This window comes from Ahaetulla prasina, chromosome 2 (assembly GCF_028640845.1).
Source record: "Ahaetulla prasina isolate Xishuangbanna chromosome 2, ASM2864084v1, whole genome shotgun sequence".
NCBI classification, from domain to species: Eukaryota; Metazoa; Chordata; class Lepidosauria; order Squamata; family Colubridae; genus Ahaetulla; species Ahaetulla prasina.
Genome location: NC_080540.1, coordinates 227702816 through 227721134, shown reverse-complemented (window position 1 = coordinate 227721134; position 18319 = coordinate 227702816). Strand labels below are relative to the sequence as shown.

Genomic DNA, 18319 nt, shown 5'->3' with positions numbered 1-18319 from the left:
ACATCTGGAAACAAGAACACTTCCCAGGAACAAAGTATCCTAGAAAACAAGGCGCCATCTACACTAATTTATTTTATTTTTTTCTTGACAGTTCTTCTAATTTTTATAAGCTCTCAGAACAATGAATGGAAATTCAATTCCCATCATTTTCTCATTTCATATTTGATTGGATAATCACCCATGATTTGGTAAAGCAAGTAGAGGTAATTACAAGGGAACAACGGCCTTAAATTCCTCAATTTTCGGTTGATTATACTTGAATGGAAAAACAGCTTTAAGTTGGTGTGAAACATGAACAAACTTCCCAACACAAAAGCTATTAAAACTTTTCTTTTCATTTTTCTTATCACTTATCATAGATTTCTGTTTGCCTTATGGAGACTCAAAATAATCTTTATTGTTCAGTAGAAATCAGATGCTACTAAAATACATTCTCAATACATTCAGCCAGGAGAAAAATATTTGGTATTTGTTCATTCTTGCAGGTAACTTTGTTATAAAAGCATGCTAGAAGGAATCATAGTGCATTTATTACTTTGACTCCTACTTCCTATTATTGTATCATTTAAAAAGTCCTTCCAAAGACTGACATTATAGAGTTAGATAAGTATTGGGAGCCAAATGAGAAGGGTTATATGCACCCAGGTGATGCTCTTTTCTGATTGCAGAATGAGGCAACAATCTATGGCAGAATCAGTGCCATAACGTCACATAATACTAATACAGAAATTGAGACTTAAATATGTAAAGTCCAAACAATATCCAGAGTTGGGAGAAGAAAATTTAAAAATGCACCATTTCTGCTTATATATTTTGTATTACTGGGGAAGGGATCATCAGAATACTTATCCTTAAGGTGCACTCTTCATAATTCATAAAAACACAATAAGGTTTCTTCTGGTTATGTGCTAAGTAGATAAATATCTCAAGGACACTTTTCCACCGAAAACTTGAGTGAGCTTTACTTTAACACACCAATTTTACCCAGTTTACAATATGATGTTTCCAAACATTATCACTTCTGGTGTCCTTTCTGGCCAAGTCTTAATCAGATGTGGAAGAAATATACTATATTTGTTTGATATTTGCGGCATGTTCACAAATATAATAGAAAATACAGAGGTCTTCCAAGAAAGTTTCATTAGATGATAGTCTGGTCTAAGGTAACAAATATATGAATTCAACTTTTCCTAACCATTTTGGATCAGATGTTCACCTCAAATTATTTTTCCATGAACAGGCATTGTCACACACAGATTTTATGAAATGAAAGTCTAAGGACAGTCTCTACCTGCTTTCATAAGTAGACCTATAAAATCTTTTCATGATGGCAGATAGCAGGAAGCTTTCAACATGGTATTTTTCCTTCTTTATCTTCAAGACTTTGGCATTTTGACCTTCAATGGTTGAATCTTAGTATTCATCAGTGCTGTATTGCAATATATCTTCAAAATCCCTTCCCTACATTACATGCTGTTATAGTTTTCATAATTTAGTTCATTTATCAATCACTACTCATATTTTCCAGTGATCATATGTATCACATGTATTTGTTTCCTTTCTGATAATAACAATGGTAACAAGGTAACTCTAATAGATAATGTGTTAAGAGATAAGATCTAAGAGATATGCTGTCTAATTTAATCTAAAATCTAATCTAAATCCATAGCTAGTTTGGTATAATGGTTAAGATCCTGGACTAGAAACTGAAAACAGGGCGTTCTCTAAGGCATGGAAGCGAGCTGAGTGACTTTGGGCCAGTCACTGTCTCTCACACCAACCAACCTGACAGACTTGTGGTAACAAGAAGGTGAGAACATTATATATGTCAACACAGGTTGCACTAAATAGATGCAGGGTATAAATCTAGTAATAGAAATAAGTAATAAAATAAGGAAGCATTCTGTCCCCATTATGAGGAAGATGCCAATAGGGGAAGCTGTCAAACAGGTTAAGAGCGCAATAGCATCCAGGAAATGAAATTCAAAGGGAATTTTATCTCCTTTATTGGACATTGCATGTAGCCAGTATGACCAGGAGGCATTAACTCTTTCATGGACATCTAGATTAACAGTTACCCTTATTCCTTTTCTTTGAGTGACAGTGTACAGTGCATATTCATCATTCATAGTCACTAAATGACTAATAATATAAGATTCTATTTTATGTACTTTGGTCCCCACTTATCATTTTAGTAAGTGCTGAAATCACAATATTGTTATTTTTCCTCAGAGGAAAATACTTTAGCACATTTATTCCATTTCTAGAGCATCTTTTTCAAGGCCAATAAACAGTATTCTAACTTTATGCACTGATTTATATACTATAAAGGGAATATACTGGCAGTTATATTTTTGTTCTTTCCATTAAATCCACACATGAAGTTTGTTTGTTCAGAATCTGCATACAGAGTAGGCATTTTCATTGAGATAGCTATCCAGCAAGATCTTCTTCCTGGCTAGTTATTTGTTATCAGTTTACTATATATTCAAAGTCACACTTATTTTGCCCCATAAGCATCACTTTATCCTAACTTACAGTACATCATGTTTGTATTTTAATATTCATCCACACTGGATAAATATTTTTGAGGTTCTTCTCTGTCCCTTTCTTATTCATCCTAAATAATTTAAGGTTATCAGCAAACCTGGGCATCTCACTGTGAATTATCTATTATTCATTATATTTATTATTAATTATATATATTATCCATTTTTCTAGGTCAGGTTGCAGTTGGTTGCTAATTACTATAAGACGTAGTGAATTTTTTTACTTGTAATCCTTTGCTTTATGAAATCAACTAAGATAACCTACTTAGGATCTATGTAATTAACATGGCTGAAGCCATAAAGAAGCATCAACATGACTCTAAATCTAAGATTTATTTTTACACAAGACAGGGTAGCTTCTTTAAGCAGAACAGCATAATATATCAAGAAATATCTTGAGTCTACAGTATCCTAAAGGAATAAACTAGTGTATATTAATAATTATTGATGACAGTAGTAATTCAGACAGATCAGTGGAGGCCCTAGCACAATTTATTTAGCCTACCTGTGGTACAAATTCAATAGCCTCTGAGTTGCAATAATTTGAATTACTATTGTAATATTAGTAAGAAAAAGATAGAGGGGAGAAGGCTAATCCTGTGATCATTTACAACATTAGTTTTCTTGTTTTAGTTTCAGCAGAATCAAAAGAATTGGCTGATTTTGGTCTGAAGTTTGGCATTAAATAGCATGATTACATTCCTTAAAGTCTCCCCCCACATCACTAATCCTCTTCCGCCAGCATCCTTGTCCTTTGCTCCACACTTTCTGATTTATATTCCATTTTGAGAACAGGAAGTAAAGAGATTAAAGTTGAGGATTAAAACACTTACTCTTTACAACATTTTTGTGAAGAATGGCTTCTTAGTTGCCATGGGCACTGCTTAGTGACCCTTAGCCTCCAAATGCAATTCCTCTTGCATTAATGAAATATTTTGATTGAATGCCATAGAAAACAAATGAGTGGAAATTATTTCTTTTGTTATTGTTAGTGTCTTTTTTGTAATTTTAATAATGAAATGAGAAATAGTTTTGAAAAAAGGCAATTAAAACTAAAAATTAATGTTGCAAATCCAATTTTGGACTTTGAAGAATCTATATTTTAAAAGAAGGGAATAAGAGTGGTGGTAAGGCAAGTGAATTGAAGCATCCTGTAACTTAATCCGCTGTCATATTTTATATATTGTATCATGTTGAAATTCTGTTATTTTTTCAAGTTTTTTTTACCTCTCATCATAAGAAAGGAAGTCTTGTAGCTAATATTTTAAAAGTTTACAGAAGAAAAATGGCTATTTTTCTGGAAGAGGAGCAGTTAAAAAAGCCCTCTATAGTTGAGAAATTAAATACAAAGATTTTTTTAAAAAACAAGAACTCTGATTATGCCTGATTTTAGATAATATTATTGCAATTAATACATATTATCAAAAAGATTCTGATAAAGGATCAATCCAAGGATTCTGCTTATAAAAATGTATACTTTCAAACAACCCATGCAAACATACATATGAAAGGCCAGTCGAGGTATTTTAATGCAGAAAAAAATGCAATTCTCTTTTCTCCTGACTGCCTGGCTGTGAAAATAGTGTAAGAATTTAGTAGGTAAATAAGAACTCATTACCCCTTTGTGATACCCCGAACCTTCATTAAAGTAGACCCAAGACTGTATAATGATAGGATCAGCTTTGGATTACTTTATTTATATTTTCTATGGCTGCCTGGCTTTCCTAAAAAGAAAAGAAAGAAAAGGAAAGGAAAAAGGGAGGAAAAGGAAAGCATTCTGCTGACCGAGTTTCACTCTGTCTTTCCCCAGCCTCGTGATCACCAGATGTACTGAGACTATAATTCCCAGTCAGCATTTTTGAAAGTAACATGGATGCAACAGAAAACCATGATTAAATGTGGCCTGGTCATTTGTTTTGCTGCTTGCACTCAGAGAAGATATGAAGCAGCTGCATCTGAACCGTGATGGTTCAGATATATCCACTTTCTAAGCTGCGATTTGATCATCTAAATCAAGTTATAATAATCAGAGCTTTGTACAATCAGTTAGTGAGCAATGTGTGGAGTCTGAGAGGGAAACAGCATACTGTCCATTCATTTATGTGTAATTCCCCTCCTGCACGATGGAAAGGTTTGTATGGTTTACTAAACAAACGTGACATGAAAGAGGACTGGTGCAATTATAAATAATTAATCAGTTATACTTCTGTAGAAGTCTGATTTTGTAAAAGAAAAATAGCTTAAAAAGAAGGTTTTGTTTCTAGAAAATACCATTTTTCATACAGTCACCCTGAGGGCTGGCCCAAAGCATTTTACTGCCCAAGGTAAAGAATATTCTTTTACCTAATGAGCAGAAATAAGACTATGTTTTATTTCAACATCAGTGAAAGGACAGAATGCCACTACTGCAAGCAACAGACCTGGCTCGGCCATCTGGTGCTCATAACTTCAATATCAATAAATTCAATATCAAAGCAGAAGGAAACATCTTTGCAGCCGCTTAGAATTAAACATCAATGTTATTTGTTTTTTATATGGCTAAATTTATAATGAATATTCTACTCCTTCTCAGGTCAGAAATATTTTTTTTCTTTTAAAATTGTATAGAAATTTAAATAGGGAAACCTAGTGTATTGTTAGATCTCTCTAAACAATGCAATTTTAACAAAATGATACCATTACAAATATCCATTAAAATAAAAATTGATACAATTAATATTCCTTTGTGTAGCAAACAGTGATAAAAGCAAATTTTGAAATGAGTTCTGATATCTTTATAGAAAGCACAATTATTACACCACAAGATCATGAAAGAGCAGAGAATACAATTTATAAAGTTGATATATTAAAAAAGCTGAAATTTTATCTTTCTTGAAATTAGATATTAGAATCATGCCTGGGGATTTCTTTTTAGCATTATCTGGACGGCTCCCTAGGATGGGAGCATCTCATCAATCTCTGGAAAAATAAATTTAATTTGGAAACAATTTCAGAAATCATCAAAACAATTTTTACCTAACTGTTAAGTGTAGATATGGCAGAACATTTTCATTCCAATGTAGCAGTTTTCTCTGTTCTAATGTGACCCCAATGTATGGGAACTAAAACTTATAAGCAATCTGGAAATTCCAGGAATTCTACTTCTAAAACAGCAGCAGGAATTAGAAAATTACAATAAAATATAAACGAATTGGAAATGACAAATTAGATAACATGCTGTAGGAATGGCACCAAATATAATTTGAAAACATGGGTCCTTTCTCAGAAGAAACAGATCATGTGATCCCTAAGAATGAAAATGTGCTCGTACATGTTCATTGCAGCCTAGCAGGCCTTCTACCCAAATCTTATTTATTTGATATGATATGATACATTATTTCAATTAAAACTGAAAAACTACCTTTCTGCAAAGTAAAGCACAAACTTTAGGCATAACCTACATTGCTAAAAGCAAAACATGTCAGGCTTCAGCTCATTATTTAGTTTGTCTTTTGATATAAGAGTATTTTATGATTGGCCAAACCCACCAGGGCAACCATTTTGTGAGTGAGCCCACAAAATGATCTTAAAATGTGCCTATTTGTCCCAAAAGGCAGGTTTCCACAATTAATAGTATATTCAGAATTGTTCTATTTTCATAGATTCAGACTGATCATATTTTAATATAAATTTCAAATTCATTAAATGATTTCACTATAAAATATGAAGCACTATTCTAAATAATTATCTTTATATAATTATAAGTAATTATATCACTATTACAGCAATAGTGAAGCCACTGTTCCATCAAGAAATATACCTTGATAATAACTGATAATAAGTCTCTTTTTCATACAATCCAACTTGAACTTAAAAAAAAGTAATTTTACCTTCCATTGACTCAAATGGGATTTTAAAAAATCATCACCTATCTTAAGTTTTATTTTGGAGGTAGTGGAATGAAGCAAAGGGAATAAATAAAAAATGCACAGATTCAGGATTTAGGGCTTTGAGTTGAAACAAGCCACAGACCTAGGAGGGAAAGAGGGAACTTCACTCCTGAACTGGCCTTCTTGATCTAAAAAAAAGGGAGAGCATATGTATATATGCACAGGTGTTCATATCCATACTGTATGTGTATGTTTAGTCATTTGCTTCTCCATATCAGTTGCGTTAAGCAAGTAAATCTGATATTGGCAAGGTTATGATAAACCTTTGGTATCACAGAGCTAGAAGAGGTCATTTAGGCCATAGGATCAATTGTTGCTCAAGGCATTCCTCACATCAAGTGGAGGAGTATTGATCATCTCCTTTGGAATTTGGTTCCACATCAAGAAAATGCCTTTGAGAGCCTATGCACCAAGACAAATTCCTTGTGTGTCCAATCACACTTGGCCAATAAAATTCTATTCTATTCTATTCTATTCTATTCTATTGTTGTTAAGAATCTGTATTAACTTTAAGGCCACTGTTGTATGACCTGTTGTATCAACAGCTTGTTGGCTTTGTTCTATATATCACTCCTTCAGGTAATTATAAAATGCTATCTTCCTCAAACCGTTCAAGTTCTTTGCAACACAACTTCACTAGTTTGACTTTCATCCATCCATGGCAGGGTAACACTGGGAGATTCAGGTCTTCTCCCATCCTCAATCATGAAAGCTCAATGGGAGACTTTGGGCTAGTCATTCCCTCTCCGCTCAATCTGTCTCATGCAGTTGTTCAGGCAACAAAACAAAGGAAGATCCCCATACAAACAAATCACCTCAAACTCCTTTAGGAAATATATGGTATTATTCTAAACATTGACTATAATAACAATGCCATTGTTGGAGGGCAATTTTTTGTCTTCCACAGACCTGGATTTAGGTTGCAGGTTATCTTGCACAAGATCAGTTAGAATCAGGTTTACTTGAGAAGAACAAAGGTATTTGTAGCTCATGCCACAAACTGCACCCCTTTAATGCAAGATCACAATGCACTAGAAAAGAGACTGCTTTGCCGATGCTGTTTATCAGACCAATAGACATAGACATGCTGCTGACCAAGGAAAAATCCAATTGCTGGCCATCCTTTAAATAAGCCTGTACCCTATTTATGGCATATATTTTTTGTTATAATTTCTAATTATAAAATTGGAGTAAATGTTTAACACTATTGAAAATGCTTTTAGATGCATCCAAAGGGAAGAGATATTACCTGCAAACAAAAAGTTCATTAGCTTTTCTATAATCTCCTTGGATATGGTATGCGCTCATTGTACTAGTTGCAGCTATGCATGGTATGTTGAGTTCATTCTACATTTCTACTAAAGGCTCAACTGAATTCCCAGAAGGAAAAGCAAAATGCTATAATGATTCACTAGGATAATGGCAATATCAGCCTAGCCACATGCTGACACAATTACTGGAAATCAGCTGTACTGGAATCTATAGCCATGTTTATCATTAAGGACTTGCCAAGATTCCCTGAAGTAAGAACATGGGTTTTGGCATATATCCTTGAATTTCTAATACGTTCATGGCATTTTGAAGGACAAGCTATATCTTCAGAGAGAAAAATAATGTCATTTTATGGGCAAAGGGAAGGTTAAGAAAGCGGATTAGAGGCAGTCAAGCAGGATAAATTAAACAAATCCATGACTAACTGGGTGTAACAGCAAAGGATCTTATTCTGTTCAGCTGAATGGTTCCCTAGGGCTGGATCTATTACTTTTCTGAGCTTTTTATCACCTTGGAATTTTTATGGTTTTGATGAATTCTCATTTTTGTAAAAAAATCTTTTTCATTAAGTCAATTTTCTCTTTAATTAAAGACATAAATAACTTTTATTCTGACTTTCATTATTCCTTACATTTTTTTATTATTATACAAGGAAATATTTCAAAGAATGAAGCATAAAATAAATGTCACTTTTTAAGACATTGTAAGTATACTGTAACATTAATATTACATATTATAGCTTCAAGATATTTTCACACTCTTTTGATCACTAACATGAATACTTTTTTTTTGTTCAGCAAATATATTTTGAATGCCAGCTGAAAGATTAAAAGAATGGAAAAGCAAAACAAGAATGAAGCCACAGTATCATAAATAATTGAAGCTAAACTGAGTCTTCTACCTCATCCCATTTCATTCTTTGGTGGATTGAGAGGCTACAGAATAGTAAAAAACTAACATGAGCCTGTAAGGAAAACAATATGCAATATACAGAGCAGAACCACATGTCTAAAGCAATAATAAATAACTATTTAGACATAAGGGATGCATTGTTTTATAGTCATAGAAAAGAATTGGAAGCGGATGTTGAAGAGGTTTGTCACGGATTTCTTTTGAAATGAAATGGTATGATGGAATCTGATGTGGCAAAAACAATTGCTTAATTCATGGAGTCTGCCAATGTCTGTTCAAATATTGACTCAAAAATTATGTATAAAATGTTTATCTTAGGAAAGATGAGTACAAAAATTATACATAGGGGGAAAAGAACAAGAATGCATGTATTTGAAGAAATAGTATACAAGGTATTATTTATACACACATGCATACAGAGACATATACATATAGTAGGAAAACTTATAAATTGACAATGGCAGATTTTGGGAGTGTTTAATTATAAAATGATGCAAAAGTTTGCCAGTTGCAACATACTGATGCATGCAGGCTAGAAACTATTCTGCTAGAATGTAAGTTCTCTATTCATCATTATCAGTGTGCAAACAAAAAATGTTTCTGTTGATGGCTGTGTTATTACAGGTGCTTTTCATATGACATTGAGAGCTGCCCATGATTCACTTGGCAGAGAAGTCTATAAAGGTTACCTTTTTTCTGGCCTGCAAATCTTTAGAAGAATGGGCTTTTACATGTTTTCTTAGAGAACTTGGATCTGTGTATCGTTTGGTACAGCCAGGAATCTGACAAGCATAAGGTTTCTAAAAAATGAAAAGAAATAACTAGTCACAAATTAAGTTAAGGTTGTACATTCTGAAATGGCAATGTTGCAAATATCATTCATAAAACCAGAAAAAGAAAGACCATGAAGATTCTGGCACAGAAAAAGATAGCTTGGCATGAAAGAGAATGAACATCTTTAATTTTATATGTTATATTCCTTCTCATTCCGTATCTTATGGTTTAAACAAGGTAATTGGCAGCCTACCTTAGATACTGCAGCAATGTCGTGCTCAAGTATAATTGTGAAAGTATCAGTCCACATGCTGATATACAAGCTCGATTCAAAACTTTTAGCCACACGTTCCCTCACTGTGGAAAAGTCATAGCCCTAACATTATACATGCTGATTAATCTCTTGGGACAAGAGTCTCCAAAAATGGATCGTATAGGTGTAGCTAAATTCTGCACCAACTGAAAAATGTTCCAAATTCCATAGTGGACTGCATAGATGTAGCTGCAGGTCCAAAGATTTTGTTCTTGAAGATTTCCAGGAGGCCTATAGAATATGGGACTATTGGAAGTGCTCAACTTCTGAGACATGGTTTCTTAGTGGAATCATGATGCTTGCATGTTGGGAAATAAATGCATGAGTAAAATTTTTGAGCCAGACTATTATGTAGTATTTATAAAAAAGCAAAGTTCAGTATGGTTGAGTAAGGACAAACCTATAGGACCATGTACCAGTGGAATAAATATGCCATCAGTGTAAAAAGGCAGAGGCAGAAAGAACTTATTTTATATTCAGTGGGGCCTTTAGTTGTGGTCAAAAAGTGGTTGCCAGAATGGTTGCCTCATTGGCAATCGCCAACAGTGCAACTGAAATTTAACCTGCTTTACGGGAGTCCTGTGCAATGCATATAAAAGCCGGGTGGAGTTTCAATTGCACTTGGCATTCATCGTTTTAGCTTTTATAATGTGGACATGCATTTTACATATTGATCAGATAAATTCTCTGCCATCTCTACTTGTACTTACAATTATGCATCCCTCATATAAAACTTTAGTTTAGTCAGAAAATATATTTCTTTAGAAGTTCAGGTAAAGAAGTTGTAGTAAAGTCCCAGACATAGAGATACAGAGGAAACCTGCTTCAGAAAGAGAATGAAGGGGAAAGGTTAGTTTGGGATATGGCAGAAGAAAAAGAAAAAGAAGCTTAATTATATTAAAAGCCATATAACAATTTTTCAGAAAGTATAAAAAACTATTTTTGAAATATCCATGCACTAATGAAAACATGATGGCTATAAATAATCCCTGGGAGAAAAAATGAAAAAGTTAACATTTCTTATTTTTTATTTGTTTTTAAGAACACACTCCATTTTAAGGTTTAATTTCTAAGAATTGTTTCTATCATCCCAATTATCTTCATGGGTAACATTCCCAGTATCCTTGGTTTACAGTGTTGTTCAGGGTCGTCGTCCCCCCCCGGTGGATCAGAAAATCACCTTCCTGGTGATTTTTAGGTCTGATGTACGTATTCACAGCACATACATGCTTCATAACATAATTTATAGAATACATGTTTTTCTTGTAATTGCAATTGATGATATATCTATTTTCCTGAAAGAAAAATCAAAAAGCCCAGCTAAAGCCTACAAAAAAAAACCAAACCCTCAATCAAAGTCCAGCTAAACACATCTTCAACCTTTTCTTTTTTACTGAAACCTTTCTAGTATTACTTTCTCAAAGATATATTTGTATGGCTTTTGCAAAAAGCAGCACTAGCAAATCACAGCCAGTTCTAATTTAGTCCATTCAGATAGCCAATGTTATGGTTCCCAAATGAAAATTCCAATACTAAAGCAAATGTTCTCCCAGCTGTATATCTAATAGATATAGCATGAAGCAACTTACTCAGATAAGTCATGCCATGAAATATACACTTCAAGTAATAAGATTTAACCAAAAGGGGGGCTATGCTTCAATGATTTCATGTATCTGAAATAATTTTGAGGATTTCAAAATCTAACATACATATACATCTCTCATTGTTCCCTATATACGCTTGTATTATAGAAATTTCCAAATATTTTGAGTATATATGAGAGTTGTATGAAATCATTCTAAGAACTACTTCTAAAGTCCTTAAAACCCTCCAATCTTTCTGCTTGAAGTGTTGATGTGTCATAACCTAATAAAGGTTCTCTCCAGTTGCTCGTGTGTGTGTGTGTGTGTGTGTGTGTGTGTGTGTGTGTGTCTGTCTGTCTCCTGGCATCATTTGGGCCAGTTTGGTCTCGCATGCCAGCCTAGAAAGTGGGAGACTATGAGCTCAAGTCCCGCCTTAGCCAAAAAAGCCAGCTGGATGACTTTGGCCCAGTCACCCTCTCTCAACCCAAATCACTTGTTATTGTGGGAAAAATAGAGAAAGAAGGATTGGATATGTTCACCATTTTGGGTTGTTCGTAAAAAAATAATAAAGATAGGATACAAACAAACAAATAAATGTGTATGCTTAAAGGAAGACCCTCTTTGTTCAGGATTATTTCCATTTTGCTTCAGGAATAATCTCAACAAAAGTGTCTTCTGCGCAGGCACATTTAGGTTCAAATGCCATCAGGAGTATCCTTAAGACAGGATCAAGCTATCTACAGGACACCGTCCTTAATGTTTCAAGGTGTTGGGTTCAGAAGGATGCTTCAGTTGTTTCATGAACTACACATCTGTAACTTTCCATTCATATTTTTCATATACTACTGGTTTCTGGGACATAACTGGTAATATAGCAGCGAGTTGAATAATCTTCCCTATTATGTAAATTCTGTCAGCATTTTAAAATTTTTATTTTTAAACCAGCCTCTGATTTTTTGCAACTTCTTTATTGTCCATTCTCTTTTGTAAGACCTATTTTTAATCTCCCAATTAAACCTTGCTATAATTTATATTTATGTAATGGTTTAAATTACTCACAGGTTGCTATTTTTGTTTTTACTGTTCATTTATATACTATCAATTTTCCATGTTACTCTGTTGGAAAGAGAGAAATGGATCTTTAAAATAGAAATATAAAATATTAGTACACTTCATTCATTTTATTCGAGTCTGTGCAGGTCTGACAGAAAGAAGGATGCTGAATTGTATTAAGTTATATAATTCATATCTACCAGAAAAATATTGGAATATTAGGTTGAATCCTAAGCTTTCAAGTACTTTTATTGTTATGTAGTGTTTAGCACTATCTTTCCCCTAAACATAAGAGCATACTTCATTTTCTGTATCAGGACCCATGGTCTTCACTCTCAATTTTGTACCACTTCTGTTATGGTAAGTATGAGAGGAAGCACTATATCATATTTATTTATTTATTTAATAGCTATACAGCATACTGTAGCATCTTTTTTTAAATTCAGATCTACTCCTCCTAGGTTTTCTGCGTATCTCTTTAGGCAATCAAATCATGCCCTATGCAGGGTTTTGAAGCAGCCATGAATTTTTAGGAGCGAGTATCTGGATGCCCCAATGGAGTTTTTTTCATCTGGATGCCCCAATGGAGTCTTTTTTCACCTGGACTTCCATGTACCCAAGACTTCTGTGAGAAATTGTGAGGGGTTCTGCAAGAGGTCATGGAAAAAAAAACTTTTTTATCTTTAATGTATCATGAGCTGCAAATGCAATTTTTTAATGCAAGGATTTCCTATGACCTGAAAATTATTTCAAGGGTTCCTTAAGTGGGAGTGAGAAGGTTGAAAAAAGTTACCTTAACATGATATGTGAAAAGCTTTGTTTGTAGGCTGATGGATTTCTGAAAGGGAAATGGGCGAGAAAACTGGAGAGCATTGCCCTATACCATGACAAAACTAATCTGCATCTTAACAGTATAAAAATTCTGTATACAGTAGGCAGCCTGAGCCTCTTAGACTTATAAAAGGAAAGGCCTATCACAGGAGTGTCAAATTCAACGCCCAGGGGCTGGATCCGGCCCGTGAGGTACTTAGATCTGGCCCTTGGGGCTACTCTGGAAACAGCTTCTGCCAGTGAAAACGGACTCCTGAGCTTCATTTTCGCTGGCAGAGCGCTCAGGCCACCACAGGGGCCCCGACAGGAGTGATGTCGAGCTGGTCACACCCACCCTGGCCTCCCGATGTCAAACACAACCTTGATGCAGCCCTCAAAAAAATTGAGTTTGATACCCCTAACCTATCATAATGATCTCTTTTCTTATAACAGGAACTGAATTTCAAAACAATCTGAATAACATGAGCAAACACCCTTTTATAAGGGTTCCATTGTAAGTCCCCATTTTATATGCACTTAATAAACAATATTTCTGCAAGACCTCAGGATAGCAAAATATTATCTAAAATCACATTCTTCCCTTACAGTGTCCAGGTGCGTCCTCTGGTGCTTGGCTCGGTCGCTGGAATTACTGAATGCTTTATGACAGCCTTGATGCTGGCAAAGGTAAGGTTTTTCTCCAGTGTGGCTCCTTAAGTGAATCTTCAGATTTTCTAGTCTAGAAAAGGCCTTCTTGCAGCCTTCGAACTGGGAAACAAAATAAAATTTCTAAGATTGAAGGAAGGGAATTTTCTTCTCTTTGCACACCTCTTGCCTGCATTATGTATTCATGTTAACTGTTTCAAAAATTACTTTTCAGGAATTGCAAATGTTCAATTAATGCTTGTCATAAAGAGAACCCCAGCCATGTCTACTGTCCCGGCTTCTACTCATTAATGAGTTCATCCATATTTCTGAAAAGAGCATATATAAATGCTTCAAATGTGCATGATCACTCCTAATTTCTCTACCTACAGCAATTTACTGAGTATCAATGTGGGGCTTGTAGTGTTGGGTTTTCCGACAAATTCTTATGGTGTATACTAGAGTCAGTTTTAGATGTGGTCAAATAATACTGAAAGTCATTAACAATACAATTACATATTTTTTTCAGAAGTCCCATTAAGTTAATTAAGACTTATCTCTATGCATATACAACTATCACATTTTGCAAGAACAGAGGATATAATTATGATCTAAAAAAATGAGACAAAATAGAAATGTAATATGCCCTATTTTTTTGTATATAAGTAAAATTATGCTTTAGCACCCATATATCTCCTAAATTAGTTTTATACATTAATGGGACACTTAATACTACATATTTCTTTCTTATGTAGAACAAAACATTTCTCCCTTTATCCTTCCCTTCAGTGCTGAATATTTTTTGGAGTAGGTTCTTTTCCACAAGCATCTGCTACTAAATCCATGACAATGGGTATTGGAGCATTTTCTAAAATATCGTAATAAAGAAAATGCTTTCTGAACATAACATCAATAGTTTGCTAAATAGGTTTAAACTAAACTTAAACTTAGTTTGCTTATTCCTTATAGAGCTACAATTAGATGAAGAAACAAGGAACTAAGTTTTCTTCAGTCACATTTTCAAACTGAAATGTTAATAACTTATGAGTTATTAGATATAGCTTTGAAGTTCAAGTAACGAATTGTTTTTCTGCAATTCATTGTTTTAACACGTCAACTTTTTGCTGTTTTTAAGACTATTGGAGAGAAGTAAACCTGAACCATCTAACTTTATGGAAGTATTAACATATAATAATAATATTCATCATTATTGAAATGTTTTCCTAATTATTATGTTGTATTTGGTGTTGTATGTTCAAATTGAAGCTGTAATCTAATTCATAAAGGCAATTGTTGGACCACTATGTTCTATTGTTCTTGCCAGTAAGAGTTAAATAATATAAGAAATATATTAAAGTGTAGAATCATGAGTTACTATGTTAATTTAATCTGAAAAGTTTTGCACATGTAGAGAAGCTATGCAAACAGTTGTATACTCATAATTTAAATCAATGTGATTTTTGTTTTTTCTGTTGGATTTGCTGCAAGCTTTCATAAACCTCCCATTTTCAATTGCTGCTGGATATTACTTCATTTAGAAAAAAACAATATGTTCTCCTTGTGCTAACTGAGGGGAAATATAATTTATTTGTATTGTGCACAATATTTTATTCTGACTCCTTCCTTTCTTACCAACAGCTGCTGCAGAAGATTCTGTTTGTAGTAGTTGACCCTATTGGGGGAGGATCTTAACCCTTTCCCTCCAGCTGTTTTTCAGTTAAAAATGCTTTTGTGAATGGAGAAAATGTATGGATATGGAAAAGGAGGATGAGAAGAAGCAAATGGATGTCTTTTGAGCAAAGAAACTGCCAGAAGGAGTTGAGCACCTTTCTTTTGAAGGAAAAAGTACATCTTAGTGGCTTGGGATTAAACATGAGACGTTAGCACCAGTACAACCCTTTTTACAATCAGATAATAAAGTATTTTTTAAATAACACCAAAACATGATTAGGAAGGTAATACAGGTTTTAAATAAGAGTAAAGGTAAAGACAAAGATTTCCCTGTCCAGGGCGTGGTGCTCATCTCCATTTCTATGCTTTGGACAACACTGGAAGCCAGTGTTGTCCAAAGACATTTTCCATGATCATGTGGCCAGAAGGGGCGTTGGTCTTACCTGATACGCACCTTCTCGTTGGGTGGAAACAGCATCCAGGAATAGGAATGGGTTGTACTCGTCTGTTCAGTTGTGTTGTGTCTCGCCCAATCTCACCACAGCCGGGGCCTGCTTATCTGCTTCCGAACACGGAGGAATGTTGTAGTATGCCTCCTGGCCCCAGCCCTGGCTCCATGCCCAGACAGGCTGAAGAGGAGGAAATATCTCCAGCCCCCAGCTCTGGCTCCATGCCCAGGCAAACGGAGCAACTAGACCCCTCCCCCTCCTCCACAGCATGTGAGCCTGAGGGAGGTCTATTGCCAACAGCTGCCGACTGGAGTGACCCTTGCGTCAGAAGACTTGATAGGTAGAGGGAACAGAAGAAAGGGAGGGGCAGGCCTGGATAAGTGCTGAGTCATGGAGCCACACCCCATGGCCTATATAAAGGATCTGCTTTCTGGCATTCTCTGAGTCAGGCAAAGTCTAAACATATCTTGCTGAAGTCACTTTCTTATCTCCTGCCTGCCCTGAGGACTTTGCTAGGACTTTGGCAGAGCTGCAGAGGCACGCCTGATTCGGATTTCCCTGACCCGGCCGTCAGCGGAGGAGTGGGACACGACAAGTTGAAAGACTGACTCTGTCAAAGTTGCAAGTCCCGCCCCTGTTGTTAGGGCAATGTTGGCGAACCTTTTGTGTTCTCGCGTGTCGCCCGCGTGCCAGAAGTGGCACGCGAAACTATCCCAAGGCAAATGTGTGGCCCCGCCTGCTCCCATGGTGTTCCTGTGCTCACACGCGTGCCGGCCAGCTGGCCATTCTGCACATGGTGCTGGCGACCCCGGAAGGGTGGCGGTCCATCGCATATGAGTGTTGGCAAACTTCTGGCCCACCTGCCGCCTCGCACATGTATGTTGGCAAACCTATGGCACGCGTTCTGCGTCGCGCATGCGCGGTCCACCAGCATCGCACGCGCACAACTGCCAGGTGACCGGCACGCATTTGAGCATAGGAACGTGACGAGGAGCCGGTGACAGTGCACATTTGCCTCGGGATGGTTTTGCATGCCGCTTCCGGCACGCGTGCCGGTGGTTCGCCAACACTGTGTTAGGGATTCCCAGCTTTTGGCGAAGACGAAGAAACAGACTCGACGTGTTGGAAAGGAAGACAATATATGATGGAGATTGTGGAGACCAGACTGACCAAAGGGTGGGACTGGACGCTGTCTCCACCCAACAAGAAGATGACTATCAGGTAAGACCAACGCCCCTTCTCCATATAGGTGGAGACAGCATCCAAGAATGGGACATCCAAGAATGGGACATTCCAAAGCTAACTGTCTCTTGAGATATGGGCAGGCCCCAATCTGATCCGAAGACTCCCCTTCCCTATGGACCTGTTGCAAGACCCTGTGGCCAAATGCCACCTCAGCTGAGGCAAATCTGTCTTGGTGAAAGTCCAAGTATCTGCCCTGCAGATTTCCGCCAGAGAGGCCTGCGTGGCCCACGCCGCTGTCGTAGCCGCGCTCCGAGTTGAATGTGCCGTCACATGCGCAGACTTTGGTAGGGAACGTAATTCATACGCCTTGGCGATTGTCTGCTGCAGCCATCGACCAATGGTGAAAGGTGTGACCCGGCAAAATAAAGAAGCTGGTAAAAAGGAAATAAACAATGACTCTGTCTTTCGCAAGTCAGTGATCCATTTGAGATAAATACGAAGGGCCCTCCGCACATCCAAGGTATGCCACAGTCCTTCTAAAGGGTGGACAGGGTTAGGACAAAAATTTGGTAAGATCAGTTCTTGCATTCTATGAAATGACGTGTTTACTTTGGGGATAAAAGAGAGATCCAACCGAAGAACTACTCTATCAGCATGAAACATGCAGAGGTAACTTCTCACCAAAACAGCGGCAAGTTCAGAAATCTGGAGGCAAGAAGGCAACCTTACAGGACAAAAGACGGAGGCTAGTAGACCATAAAGGCTCATATGGAGCTCCAGTGAGGGATCTCAGCACAATTGACAGGTCCCATGTAGGGTATCTGTGTACCACGGGGGGGACATAAATTAGTTGCTAAGGAATCTCCAGATGGTGGGATGCTGAGAGAGAGATTCAAGGGACCCAGAAGTTAATACAGATAACAGAGACACCACCTGTCTCCGAATAGTGTTAGGCGATAGCCCATTATCTAGTCCATCCTGAAGAAACTCCAGGATTTGGGCTATCAAGGCCATGAGGGGAGAGACTCTGGAACGTCCACACCAATCACAAAAGGTGTTCTGTTTCCCTCCCCCCAATACTCCCAGCAAAGAGTCAGTCAGAGGCCTCCTTTTCTAATTTATTTACATAGATAAATGTCCTGGCCACGTCTACCCATGGGCCTGCCAAGTTTCT

General features: G+C 36.5%; 1 protein-coding gene across 3 annotated transcripts in view; it reads right to left on the bottom strand.

Moving 5' to 3' along the window:
- Window positions 1–18319, bottom strand: part of GLIS3 (GLIS family zinc finger 3) — a 172773-nt gene that overhangs the window by 31062 nt on the left and 123392 nt on the right. For 2 of the 3 annotated variants that reach the window (XM_058169915.1, XM_058169916.1), the window contains exons 6-7: window positions 13802–13963; window positions 9352–9462 (exon numbers count right to left, since the gene is read on the bottom strand). In XM_058169915.1, coding sequence (XP_058025898.1) covers window positions 9352–9462; window positions 13802–13963 — 273 coding nt within the window. The remainder of the gene's footprint in view (window positions 1–9351; window positions 9463–13801; window positions 13964–18319) is intronic. The other variant, XM_058169917.1, reaches the window with a different exon arrangement.